Here is a 14,829-nt window from a genome sequence, read left to right on the forward strand (position 1 = left end):
CAGATACAATATACACAAAACACTGGAGGAACCTAGCAAGTCAGGCAGCATCTATGTAGGGGAATAAACAGTTCATGCTTCAGGCCAAAACGCTTCATCAGTGTACTCCTAAGTTTCAAGTTTTCCAATTCCTGATGAAGACAAGGAGACAAGGAGACTAAAACTGTGTAAAGTAGTCCAGCAGCAAAAACAAGGTGCTGGTGGAACCCAAACGGTCTGGCAGATCTGTGAAGCAAAATGAATAGTTGACATTTCAAGCAGAGACCCTTCTTCATCCTGAAACTTTGGCTACCAGTTTACCTCCACAGATGCTGCCTGACCTGCTGAGTTCCTCCAGCACCTTGTTTTTTGCTCCAGATTCCAGTGTCTACACTTTCTCATGTCACCATAATACTCTTGGTGTAGTCTCATCAAGACCCTAGAACTGAGTTGATTTTAACATTATATATGAAGGCTAATTTGGATTATTTTCTCCATTACACAGATTTAAAACCAAAACTCAATAAATACAAAATCACTTTGACACTACAGAATTCAGACTGGATAGAGAATGCAGTTTGCAAGCTTCATTTATATAAAAAAAAATTGAAATGATTCCATAAACAGTTTGCTTATAAAAGTTTCAATATTACATCAAATAATACCTGTTCTATTCTGATAACTGTAAATTTCTAACTAGTTGATAAAATGGGGCATCTGCACACATAGATTGTACTTCACTTATACAAAACAGCCCTGCATGACTCTTATTGCAAATAGCTATGTGAAATAGAATGTTCATTCTAGTCTGATTATGTCATTGCAATGTTTTTCAAAAAGGTGGATTCTCGTTATTCCAACACTGTGAGTACACGTCTTAGAAAATAAATTACAAAGTTTGGAACACTATTTCAAATTGCAAAAAACTCTGAACTTATTATGTACTTATTGGAGAACGCCTTTTCTCCATTCCACTGAATAGACAATAGACAATAGACAATAGGTGCAGGAGTAGGCCATTCGGCCCTTCGACCCAGCACTGCCATGCACTGTGATCATGGCTGATCATCCACAATCAGTATCCAGTTCCTGCCTTATCCCCATAACCTTTGATTCCGCTATCTTTAAGGGCTCTATCCATCTCTTTCTTGAAAGCATCCAGAGACTTGGCCTCCACAGCCTTCTGAGGCAGAGCATTCCATATATCCACCACTCTCTGGGTGAAAAAGTTTTTCCTCAACTCCGTTCTAAATGGCCTACCCCTTATTCTTAAACTGTGGCCTCTGGTTCTGGACTCACCCATCAGCAGGAACATGCTTCCTGCCTGCAGCATGTCCAATCTCTTAATAATCTTATATGTTTCAATAAGATCCCCTCTCAGCCTTCTAAGTTCCAGTGTATACAAGCCCAGTCGCTCCAATCTTTCGACATATGACAGTCCCGCCATCCTGGGAATTAACCTTGTGAACCTACGCTGCACTCCTTCAATAGCAAGAATGTCCTTCCTCAAGTTTGGAGACCAAAACTGCACACAGTAATGAAAGAAATATACTTTCTCAGACTTTAGTGCTTACATTAATCCACATAGTTACAACAATCGTAGTAGGAAGAATAGGTGAGAAGTTTATTCCCTGGAACAGAGAATGGGGTAGCAGGGTAGATTTGAAAGAGGTCTACAAATTCAGGGTGGCACGACAGCTTAGTGGTTTTTTTACAGTACTGTACAGTACAGGTGACCTGGGTTCAGCCTGTAAGCAGTATGTACGTTCTCACCGTGACTGCATGGGGTTCCTCCAGTTGCTCTGGTTGTCTCCCTCAGTCCAAAGATATACTGGTTGGTAGGTTAATTGGTCATTGTAAATTGTCCTGTGATTAGACTAGGATTAAAAAGGGTGATTGTTGGGTGGCGCGGCTCCAAGATTTCGTGCTATATCTCAATAAATAATGTCAAGCATGGATAGGAAAAATGCAAACAGGCTTTTTCCACACAGGTTGGGTGACTAGAACTAGAGGTCAGAGGTTAGGAGTGAAAGGTGAAATATTTAAGGAGAAAATGAGGAGGTACTTTTTCACTCAGAGAGTGGCGCAAGCTTCCAGAAGCTGGTGGATGCGGTTTTTAATTTCAGCATTTAATAGAAATTTGGATTAGTACATGGATGAGAGGGTATGGAGGACAATGGTCCAGGTGCAGGCTGATAGGAGTAACCAGAATAATAGTTCAGTATTGACTCGACAGGCCAAATGGCCTGTTTCTGTGCCGTAGAGTTTCATGGCTCTAAAGGCTATATTATAAAGTAAAAAGCCAAAATGCGGAAAGCAACCAGCAGGTCAGGCCACATCTGTGGAAGAAGAAAGAGAGTGAAATTTTTAAACCAAAGATACTTCATCAGAACTAGGATGAAGACAAAGCTTAAACTGCAGGGATGATGGAGTAGTCCGATGGGGGAAGGGGTGTTTCCCCTCAGGTAAAACTGGTCTGGCTATGGGGATTCGTTACAAAAACAATGTTTTTGGTCAGTGAGTGTTTGGGAGTTAATGGGTGAGCGAATATGAACAAAGGAGTGTGGGAGCAGTGAAGCATAGAGCAGGAAACACGCCTAGCACGTCAATATGGGTGTGTGCTCCAGGGCCAGAGTGAAAAATAAACAAGCTGGGCCAGTACACAGGTGGAAGACTGATTCAACAAAAGACAAAGTTATCTGAAGTTCTAGAATTCTGTATTAAATCCAGAAGGCAGCAACGTGGCCAAAAGGAAGATGAGGCATAGTTTGGCAAGTCTGTGTTGGGCCTTATTGTAACAGTGCTGGAGACCAGAGATTGTCTTGTGTGAGTGGGAGTAGAATAGAGAATTAAAGCAGCAAAAAAGGTCAGGGTCACCTCAGGGCAGACTGAATGCAGGTATTCCACAAAGTATAGAGGAGACCACACTGAATATTCAATTTAGTAACCTAGATTGGAAGAAATGCAGGTGAATCACTGCTTTACCTAGAAAGACTGTTTACAGAGAAACACAAAATGTAGTATATGTAATAGATTCTATAGTTCCAGAGCAACACACACACAAATGCTGGAGGAACTCAACAGGTCAGGTAGCATCAACGGAAAGAAATAAACAGTCGACATTTCGGGATGAGACTCTTCATTGGGACTCGAAATGTCAACTACTATTTCATTTTCATAGACGCTGTCTGACCTGTTGATTTCTTCCAGTAATTTGTGTGTGAGCACAGAAAGTCAGTGCAGATTTAGGACATTTGAAGCTCAATACACACATAGCTGATGTTCAATTTTACGTTTCCACTCTCCCCAGATCGCCTGATGCTGTGTCTGAAAATCCACCTACCTCCTTTTCAAAATGTATTCAGCAACTTGGCCTCCATCACCAGTTGTGGTAGAGAAACGTACAGATTCACCAACTCTCCCAGAGGAGAAATTTCCTCATTTCAGTCCTAAATATTGTTACCCCGGGTTCTAGACCACCAACCCCAGCCAGAGAAAGCATCTTACCAACATCCAGTCTATCTGGTTCTGTTTGCAGAGAGTACCTGAAAACTCTTCTAAATCTAAATTAATGAACAGACCTAATTTTACCAATTCATGAGGAAACCTGCAGGTGCTGGAAATTCAAGCAACACACACAAAAAATACTGGTGAACGCAGCAGGCCAGGCAGCATCTATAGGAAGAGGTACAGTAGCTGTTTTGGGCCGAGACCCTTCGTCAGGAATTTTACCAATTCCTCCTCCATCAGTTCTACCATTCCAGAAATCAGACTGGTGAAATTTTGTTGCACACATTCTTTAGTAAGTATACTCTTTTTCCTAAAGTCAGGGGACCAAAATTGCAGGCAAAACTACTGGTGCAGAAACACCTTAGTTCTATATGATTGTAGCAAGACACTTGTGTTCCTGTACACAAAACCTGTTGCATTAAAGACCCACGTACTACTTGCTCTCTTGTATTGGCTATCAGTAACTGGTGTACAACACTCCACTCCTTTTGTGCATCAATACAGTGGATTTCGTAAATTGGGCCATTGGTTAATTGGAGCAGCCACTTATTTGGGACAACTCTTAAAGAACAAAAACTAATCAAGAAAATAGGCAGGATTCTCTTCATTTATTTGGGACACTACGCTGCTTAATTGGGACAGAAGACTGTTGCTGAATAGATTCTAACTAATGTCAATCATGTGCACTTGTGTGGTCATTAGACACTACACCATGTTAAGAGTGAACAGTTTTTAAATAGCAACACACATAAAAGTTGCTGGTGAACAAGCAGGCCAGGCAGCATCTCAAGGAAGAGGTACAGTCGACGTTTCGGGCCGAGACCCTTCATCTTAGTCCTGACGAAGGGTCTCGGCCGGAAACGTCGACTGTACCCCTTTTTAGAGATGCTGCCTGGCCTGCTGCATTCACCAGCAACTTTTATATGTGTTGCTTGAAATTCCAGCATCTGCAGATTTCCTCGTGTTTGAGTTTTTAAATAGCATCAGTTGTGTGCGTCTGTGTTCAAAAAGCAGAGATCTTGTCACTGATTGTTGGCAAGAAATAAGCAGTAAGACAATTCAGAACTCTTTTGCTCACTGTCGTTTCAAGCATTCAGGCTTGGAGATGCCAGTAACAGACGAGAGTGAAAATGAAATGATTTCAGTAATTCAGTAAGTTAGGAACTATAAAGAATTTGAAGGTATCAGCAATCATTTTGAACATTACAATGAAACTGAAGACTTGGAAGGTGCAATCGTCGAAGGCAGTCCATTACCTGCACTAGGTGTCTGCATTGATCTTGTTCACTTATAGTTAATCAAACGAACAGGACAGCAAACACGGGATGAATTCATCTGTCGATAATGATTATGAACCAATACACAGTCTTATAGTACTATAGTAGTATTGGCAGTGTTTTAATTTGTTCTGCATTTCATTTAAATACATAACGTAATTTGTTACTCAGATAAACTGGAGTTTGTCTTTTTTTATCTCTTTAACTATTTCCATGAAACTTCGGCTAACTGGGGCAGCTACTTAATTGGGCCAAAATGTTCTGGTCCCAATATGTCCAATTTAACTGGAATCCACTGTATTCAAATCTTATTCTGTCTTCCTGCTTTTCCTAACCATTGAGTATGTCTACATCTGCTCTTTATTTATCCATTCACCCAACTTGTCTCTATCACCTTGAAGTCTCTTTCTCACAGTTCACAGCTTAACCCAGTTTTGTGACTTTCTTCTCTACCACCTGCTTGATTCTGGAAGGAAATACTGTCCCAAAGAGTGAACAACTACATTCATACCATTTATCCATCCAGTCTTGCATCCAAATTCAGCATGAAATCCAATGATGCTTTTTGACGTGTGTTCAGCAAAAAGTATACTGCATCTAACACAGTTAGCAATAAACCACATCTTTTAAAATCAACTTGGACACACACTCAAACTGTCACACAGGAAGACTGTTTAGCATATTTAGGGGCTGCTCTTCAAAAGAAGGTGTTTCATCCTTATTTTAGTTATACTTATCCTTGTAGAAGAGGTCTGAAAGTGCAATGAACCAGAAATGTCTTTGCTTTCAACACCTCCACATTATAAATTTTTATTGTGACATACAGCTCTATGACTCCAAGGTAAGAGCTAGAAATCAAGAGGGTTGCATGATGCAATTAGCACTTAGCACAACACTATTACAGTTCGGGGCGTCAAGAGTTCAGAATTCTGTTCCAGCACTGTTTGCAAGAAGTCTGTACGTCCTTCCTCTGAATGCATAGTTTTCCTCCCAAAGTCCAATAACATACTGGTTAGCAGCTGAATAAGTTATTGTAAATTGTCCTATGATTAGGCAGGGGCAAAATAGGTGGGTTACTGGGCTGCACAGCTTGATGGGCTAGAAGGGCCTATTCCTCATTGTATCTCCAAATAAAACAAAACAGAACTTGCTTACATTTAGATGGAAATACTGTATTATAGTTCTAACCTTTACAGCAAGGGTTCCCAACCTGGGTCCACGGACCCCTCGGTTAATGGAAGGGGTTCAAAGCATAAAAAAGGTTGGGAATCCTGTTTTAGAGCTACAAAGATATAAAGTAAATATAAAGAGGATGCTAAAGACGATAACATTTATATGCTTCAATAGCAGTAACACACACAAAATGCTGGAGGAGCTCAGCAGGTCAGGCAGCACGTATGGAATGGAATAAAAAGCCAAAACCCTTCAACATACTAATAGTAATTGAAAACCTTTAAAATTCACTACATCCAGTCATTACTGAGAGTGATTGACTTTGAACACAGAGAGAAACAAGGGATGTGGAGCTTGGATGAAAATGTGATCTTGATACACAGAGACAGACCATATCATGACCCATACTTATGTTCTTAGGATGCAGGATGATGAAATGACCCTGGCAGTCGACTGCACCTCTTCCTAGAGATGCTGCCTGGCCTGCTGTGTTCACCAGCAACTTTTATGTGTGTTGGCAGTTTACATAGATTCTTCCAAGATTTCTTCTTGACACATCAAACAGTCTAAGAAATAACAGAAATCACCATACGTACAACGTCATCGCCTGAGTCAGCTCCTACTGAGGCAATGGAATCTCTGCTGACTGATCTTGGGATTCGCCCTGCACCAGGTTTTGTGGTGCTTCCTGCCTCTTCAGCAATCTTCTTCTTCAATTTTGCAAACATGTTTGCACGTCTTTACTTTTGGAGGGGATTTCCAACTCATCCACAAGCAAGTTTACTTCGAACACAAAGTTTGTCAAATTTATGTGAACCAGTAGGATTTATACTTAGGAGTTTCAACTGTACTTGTTAAAATAGCACGTTCTGTTTGGCTTTGCTGCTCCTTATCGGCTACTGCCTTTACAATCCACTGTAAATGTTTCCATTGCATCATAATAAGCACCTGTCAGGCAAAAAAAAACACATCAGATCAAGAAAATTACATCCCAGCTGATCTTCAGAATCGAAAAGTTTTTGAGGTTATTATTCAGCACAGCTGGTGTTTCATTACAACCCATGTAGTCTATAGCAGCTACAACGTTACAAGGTTTGTCTTTCTGCTTCCTTTTCAGTTTAGGAACCCAGAAGGTGAAGCCTCTGTGCAAACTGTTGTTGGGAGGGAGTATCGGAAACATTCTTAAACTAACAGTCATAGATTCACAGAAAAGTACAGCACAGATATATTTTACCCAAGCTGAGCCATTCAAAAAGACATAGACAAACTAGATTTAAAAGACATAAACATTCAGTTTTGACAATGTAAATCAAATACTTCAAGTATTTCTTCTGGAATAAGAACAGAAAATGCTGGAATGCTGGAAACACTCCGAGGTCAAGCAGCACTGGTGAGAAAGAATCAGTTAACGCTTCAGTTCTGGGTTTCTACATCAGAACCCTTTCTTTCTCCAGAGGCTGCCTAACCTTCTGAGTGTTTCCAGCATTTTCTGTTTTTACTTTTGACAATGCAGCTGTCTAACCACACAGCATTATAATACAGATCCTCCATAGGTAACAGCAGGTATCCGTTCCTGTGCACTGTTCAAAACCCAGGCAGTTTGCAATCAGAAATCTGGCTGCTAACCAGGTACCTAGGCATTAGAAGATCCCGTAGCCAGAAAGCATCCAGCAAATGTATCCTACTGGTCTTCTAACACTTGTTTATATGTATGAGCTGTATATAAAGTGGGTCTTCATAGCCCTAGGGAGGAATTGTACCCCAGATATTACATGCTGGCTTTTCAGGAAAGGGAATCCTACACATACTGGTTCCATCTCTTGTCTGATTTCAATGAAGCACTTAACAATAAAACACCCCAAAGCGATTATGAAACAAGAGCTAACACTTATCCACATGAGAAGGTAGTGAGGGAAGGGGCACAACTAAAAACAAAAAGTGGGAAAGGGGGAGGTGAGAGGTTTAAAGAGGAAATTCCAAAATTACGGCTCCAGGCAGAGATGTCATTCTGACTTCACTGTGATTGTGCAAAAGGCAGAATTTTCAAATCCTGGATGGTTATGAAGCTGAAACGAAGTTACAGGAATTGAGAGCACGATGAGACCATGCAGAGATAAGAACATTTAAAAAAAATTAAATTACTGTTTGCCCAACCAACAATACCAAGCTCCTTAAATGACTTACAGCCCAAGTTGCATAGAATACAACTCTGTTTATTTTTCAACTGTCTATTTTGGTGTTGGATTCTCACATTTAATTTCTGAGGATAGATTAGAGAGATGTGTTCGCCACCAAAACACTGTTGACGTCATCCTTTTCTGAAAAGGAAATAAATACCTTTGGCTAGTTCCTTGCCTTTCCTCAGTGTAGTCCAGTTTGTCTCATCTTGTGTGTGTGTTGTTCAAGATTTCCAGCGTCTGTAGAATCTCGTATTTCAGTTTGTCTTTGCAGTTTCTATCAAAGGTAGATGATTACCCCTATAACAGCACAGTTCAGGCCCTTTAGCCCACGATGTTGTGCTGTTCTTTTAACCTACTCTAAGATCAACGTAACCCTTCCCTCCCACATAGCCCTCTCTTTTAAGAGACTCCTGGGCAGGTACATGGAGCTCAGAAAAATATGGGTAACCCTAGGTAATTTCTTAATGTACGACATGTCCGGCACAGTTTTGTGGGCCGAAGGGCCTGTATTGTGCTGTAGGTTTTCTATGTTTCTATTTTTCTTTCACCCATGTCCCTAAGAGTTTCTTAAATGTCCCTAATGTATCTGCCTCTACCACCACCCTGGCATTTCCACACACTCACCACTCACCGTGTAAAAAACCTATCCCTGACATCCAGCTCCCATACTTTCCTCCTATCACCTTAAAATTATGCCCCCTCATTTTGGTCGTTTCTGCTCTGAGAAAAAGTCTCTGCCTGTCCACTTGATCTATGCCTCTAATCATTCTTGTACTTCTCTGTCAAGTCACCTCTCTTCCTCCTTCACACCAAAGAGACGAATCCCAGCTCACTCAACCTCTCCTCATAAGACATGTTCTCCAATCCAGGCAGCATCCTGGTAAATCTCCTCTGCACCGTCTCTAAAGTTTTCATATCTTTCCTCCAATGAGGCAACCAGAAATGAACACAATATTCCAAGTGTGGTCTGACCCATGGTTTTATAGAGCTGCAACATCATCTCATGGCTCTTGAACTCAGCCACCTGACCACTGAAGGCCAACACACCGTACGTCTTCCTAACAACACTATCAACCTGTGCAACAACTTTTAACATCTATGAACATGGACCCCAAGTTAGTGAGAGACTCTTCCTTCAGTCAGTCCTGACGAAGGGTCTCGGCCTGAAACGTCGACTGTACCGCTTCCTAGAGATGCTGCCTGGCCTGCTGCGTTCACCAGCAACTTTGATGTGTGTTGCTGGTAAGTCATCCCCTTTAGTTAGGGGCTCCCACAGTGCTGACAAGAAGAGACTTTCAAGATATAAACCAGCAACAATAAAGTAATGACAATATATTTCTAACTCAGATAGAAATATATTGTCATTAAGTTATTGCTTGAGTTAGTGGGGGAACCTGCAGGGAACTGTCTTCTCATTTCCCACTTCCATTGTCCTCCTTGGAGTAGAGGTGACAGGATTTGGAAGTGCTGTCAGAGGAGCCCAGCTGGAGATGACATAAACTGCACATATGGGTGGGAGAAGTGACTGCTTAGGGTGTTTATGAGATGCCAGTCAATGAGCTTCTGGAGAGTTGTTGGAGCTGCACTTATCCAGATATATAGGAAGTATTCCATCATTCTTTGATTTGTCCCTTTTAGACAATGAAAAGCTTTGGGCTGCAAAGGGGCAAGTCACTGGCAACAGGATGCCCAGCCTCAAAATCACTCTTGTAGCCATAGTATTTATGTGGCTGGTCCATTTAAGTTTTCAGTGATGTTGAGGATCTTGAAGGTGGGAGACTTTGTGATGGCAATACTATGTAATGTCAAGAGCTGGTGATTAGGTTCTCTCAGGGTGAAGATGATCATTGTCTGGTGCAGAAGTATTACTTGCCACACCAGCCCATGCAGGAATGTATCTAGGCTCAGCTATTTGCAGAAAGGACAACTTCAGCCAAATGCAATCACGCAACTTCCCCAATTTTCCCGTTCTGTTGAAAGTGAGGTCATTAGGAAGATGTTTGAACCTTGGATACATTCCTCTTTTTATTGCACTATTTATTTATTTTGTAATTTATATCAAATTTATATTTTTGCACTGTACTGCTGCAGCAAAATGCCTAAATCCACATCATAATAGTAAATCTGATTCTCAGTACCCCCATGTACCAGGTACAACTCCAACTACTGCAGAGTTTTCCCCCTTAATGTTGATTGATTTCCACTCCTTGATATCACCCTCATTTCAATGTCACCTTGATGTTAAACAGTCACTTTCACCTTGTTTGGACCAAAATGGTGAAGAGGTCTGCAGCAAAGCGAAACCCAATCTATGCTTCAGTGAGGTTACTGATGAATAAATACCAAGTGACTGCAGATCAGCAACTTGTTCCATGAAAGACAGTAGATTGCACAGTAATTAACCTGTGTTTTATGGAGTTATTAATCTATATCTAACCATTTTTCATCTCATTACCCTTAATAACAAAATCCATAAGAAGCCAATATATGAATGCAAATTTACCAAGTGCAGCTTTTCTGTTCAAAAAGTGTAACAATTGAGGATAGAATAGGGACATCAGTCATCATTTTACCAAATTTGTTTAATTAAGGAACCGTGTCTTTTGTGTGGGAAATTACAAATATGATCCAATTCAGGGTGGAAGAAACTTTTTTTTGGTTTAATAGTGCCTCAGATGACAACAGAACCCTTATCCCATTATCTGCTGACCAAAGACACTAGCAACGGGAAAAGATGATGTTCACAAGCAATCTGATTCTTCCCGGACCTCCTGTCCCATGATCCTCTCGTATCCCCTTCTGCCTATCACCTGTCCAGCTCTTGGCTCCATCCCTCCCCCTCCTGTCTTCTCCTATCATTTTACATCTCCCCCTCCCCCTCCAGCTTTCAAATCCCTTACTCACTCTTCCTTCAGTTAGTCCTGACGAAGGGTCTCGGCCTGAAACGTCGACTGCGCCTCTTCCTATAGATGCTGCTTGGCCTGCTGCGTTCACCAGCAACTTTGATGTGTGTTACTGGAATGCAAGAATTTGGTGGCAATCCTGGGACAATAGTTAGCAATACACAAAAAAAGCTGGAGGAACTCAGGACAGGCAGCACCTATGGAAATGAACGAACAGTCAATGTTTTGGGCTGAGACACTTCTTCAGGACTCTTGTGTTTATGAACAACAGTAAGCAATTAATTGACATATGGGGAATAAAAAGGAGCGTAAGGCTCTTTAACTGCTGTAATATGACATATTCCGTAGTGATCTGTATTGCAAGACATATGATTATACATGGGGCTTAGATGAAGTAAAAGAGAGGTTTCAAAGAGTAAACTAAATGCACAATGTCAGTGATATTTTCCAAATGAGTGAAACAGGGAAATCTGTCGCTACACACTTTGCAGTGGCCGTGCCCACAAGTCACCAACAGCCAAGGGAAAACGAAAGCAAAAATGTCCTTGTCCCAATGTATTGTAGTCTTTTTACTCGTCCTCATTTTCCCACACACCTTCTGAGGTTTACCAGGGTAATCAGACCAATCTATCACTAGCTAGGACCTTATCAAGTGGTCACTTTGCGCTTGACAAACAGCAACAAAGCTGATACTGAAGCAAGTGCCATTGGTTACCCTGAGATCATTATTCATTCATGAGATCTGGGAGTCACTGACAGAGACAGTTATTTATTGCCTGCCCTTTGCCTTTGGGAATGCCAGACCATTTCACAAGAAGCTGAAAGACAGTCAAATCACAATGGAGCAGGGTGGACCAGGAAAGGCAACAGCATTACGTCCCTAAAGGAATATTATTAGAAACTCACGATAAAAATGCAAACAGACTTTCTTTTTTCAAACACAAGATCAGTGCAAAGATGAACTTTATGTCTATTGAAAACCTCTATATAAAATTTATAGAGGTTAAGAAAAATATGTTAGTTTAACATCAATCATAGGGATTTTTAAAAATTCCATACATGTTGAGTTTTGAATTAATTGTAAACATGTTGGTTTATAGTAGCATCAGGTGTCCTTTTCACTATCATGAACAGTGCAGTTCCCTCAATGCATTCACAGAAATGATGCAATTGCAATGCGCATGGTCTGTAGCTCTAGACATTTGAAAATGTTGCATATCTTTACATTTTTTGCCAAAAGTCACCAAAAATAACTAAAAGAAGAAACTGTATATGCACAGCCTCTGACAGCTCCTTGAGTGGCACGCCAGCCGGCCAAACAGAAAGAGCAAGGGCCCAGACGGACAACTATTGGACAGCTGCCAAAAAGTTCTCCACCAATCAGCTACCGGACAGGGTGGAACCTGCGGGCAAGTACAGAGTTGAACGGAAAGGTAGCGGCCTAGCGCCTGTGACATCCGTGGCCCCAAGATGAGGGACCCAGCCGGCGCTAGGGCCGCTAACGGTCCGCCCGGAACGCAGCAGCTCAACGTCCGATTGCCGGGCTTGGAAACATAAACAGGCCGACTGTGAGAAGTCCGACACCAGCAGCCGTCGGCGACGAGTGAAATCGGAGCGGGGAGGCCGGGCGCGGTTATCCCTTACTCGGTGACCCCGTACCTCAGTGCGCATCAGCAAAGCTCCAAGGGCCGCCGCTCCATCTCTCGCTCACCGCCTCACTTCAGCCGATGTGTTCGCTACGTCACCCGGCCGCTTACTGTTCCCGCCCCCTTCCCCACAGCCAATCGGAGCCGGCGTTACACCTGCGGCTGGTTGTGTTCATGCCCTCGGTCGTCCGCGCAAGCGAATCCCTGAATGGGTGAGACGTTTGCAAAGGGCGGGACTGTTCCGCCAAGAAGCTCCCATCAGGTGGTCAAGAGTGGACCAGCTGGATCGACCTGCTCCAGGAGAATTGGACATCCTCCAGGATGCTGGGACCTCCCGGTATCGGTGCTGCTGTAATACGACGGTATCTGTGGGTGAGGTTATGTGGAGTTATTACAGAGTTCTTTGGATCAAAGACCTACGCAATTTCTTTCCTGACTTTCAAAATACTGTTTGTGTTGTAGTAGCTTTTTTTTTGTGGCAATTTTCAGAGTTTTGAATGACCTTTGTAAACCATTGGAAAGAACAGTTCTCAGGTTTGAAGTCCTGGGAAGGAATCAAAAAGTTTAGCAGGAAGCCATTTTGCCGAAAACAATAGTGAGAAATGAGTTAGTAGTGGCGGCGCTAGGGGAAAATGTTAGTATGAAAGCAGTTGTTGATATCCTACTGGACGTCATCACAATTTACGAGGAACACGCAAGAATAAAATGCCGACATTGTATCAAATGTTTATACTGCAAACGACTATTTAATGAAAAAACTGATTTGATTTTTATCTGAACTACCTATACTAAAGGAACCTAAATATATATTATCAAAGTGTATTCGCACGCGGTTCCTTGTGACTGTAACCAGAAACATGGAATTGTCGCCCACAGAGGCTTTTGGCAGAGCAATCTCCCACAGACTTGATAGTTTTTTAAAGTGCATATCCGTTTCCTTAATGGAAGTAATTGCAATTAGTTAAATTAGTTAAATCCAGCTAAATGTTTAAAATAGATTAGTAATCTCTAAACTTCAAGACACCCTGTTCTTAAAAAAAATTTAAGGATTCTTGTCTATGTGGCAGTGGCCGAATTTACTTTGTTATGTTTGAAAGAGATGTAATGCAATTTCAGCTTCTCCCCAGAGGTGAAAGGCGCCTCTGGACTCCAGTCCTGGTTCTTTTAATGGTTTACATCTATTTAATTGGCTTATAAATTAATTTAAAATGTATGTGTCATAGAATTGTTGTGGTACAGAGAGGCTTTTATGAATCAAAAAATTACTAAATCTAATCCTAGCTCTTGGAAAGAGTAGTAAATTTGAAATTTGGCTCCCATTTAAAGATTCAATATTTACAGGAATGAACACAAACTAAATAGTAATAAACCATTCTGTTCTGAACAAAATATACTTTTGTGCCTTTTCAACAAAACAATAATCTACCATCATAAACACAAGAGATGTGGAGATCCAAGGCAACCCACATAAAAAGCTGCATGAACTCAGCAGGTCAGGCAGTATCTATGGAGATGAATAAACAGTTGGTGTTTTGGACTGAGACCCTTCATCAGGACTGCAAGGGAGGGGGGCAGAAGCCAGAATAAGTGGGGGGGGGTGGTACAAGCTAGCAAGTGATAGGTGCACCACACACAAAATGCTGGAGGAAACATAGAAAGCATTCAGCACAATACAGGCCCTTTGGCCCACAAAGCTGTGCGGAATATGTCCCTACCTTAGAACTACGTAGGCTTCACCCATAGCCCTCCTTTTCTAAGCTCCATGTAGCCATGTTGGCTACATGGTCAGCTGATGGTGCAGTGAGATCAGCGCCGTGCTCGGGAACAGAGGTTCCCGAGTTCGATCCAGTGACAGACCGACCCCCTGCGCGCTCTCCATTTGTGTGGGGTTAATGTCGAGCTCGCAACTCGGCCTCGTAAAATAATACTGCAAAATGTCTGCGAGGAGTGATGCTCCACAGCTGGCCTCTCAGGTCTGAGTTGACGTCATCATCCAGGAATGTCTCAAAAGACCCTGTCGTTTCCACCTCCATTCCACACACTCACCACTCTCTGTAAAAAAAACTTACCCCTGACATCTCCTCTGTACCTACTTCCAAGCACCTTAAACCTGTGTCCTCTTGTGTTCAACCATTTCAGCCCTGGGAAAAAGCCTCTGTCT

General features: G+C 41.9%; 1 protein-coding gene across 3 annotated transcripts in view; it reads right to left on the reverse strand.

Moving 5' to 3' along the window:
* Nucleotides 1-13,741, reverse strand: part of golga1 (golgin A1) — an 89,875-nt gene extending 76,134 nt beyond the window's left edge. The window contains exons 1-2 of one of the 3 annotated variants that reach the window (XM_063073389.1): nt 12,682-13,741; nt 6,536-6,887 (exon numbers count right to left, since the gene is read on the reverse strand). In XM_063073389.1, coding sequence (XP_062929459.1) covers nt 6,536-6,667 — 132 coding nt within the window. In that variant the 5' untranslated portion in view covers nt 6,668-6,887; nt 12,682-13,741. Of the gene's footprint in view, nt 1-6,535; nt 6,888-12,681 lie in introns of those variants that run through there. The other 2 variants (XM_063073388.1, XM_063073390.1) reach the window with 2 other exon arrangements.
* Nucleotides 13,742-14,829: the final 1,088 nt, after the last annotated feature.

This window comes from Mobula hypostoma, chromosome 21 (genome assembly GCF_963921235.1).
Source record: "Mobula hypostoma chromosome 21, sMobHyp1.1, whole genome shotgun sequence".
Classification (NCBI taxonomy): domain Eukaryota; kingdom Metazoa; phylum Chordata; class Chondrichthyes; order Myliobatiformes; family Myliobatidae; genus Mobula; species Mobula hypostoma.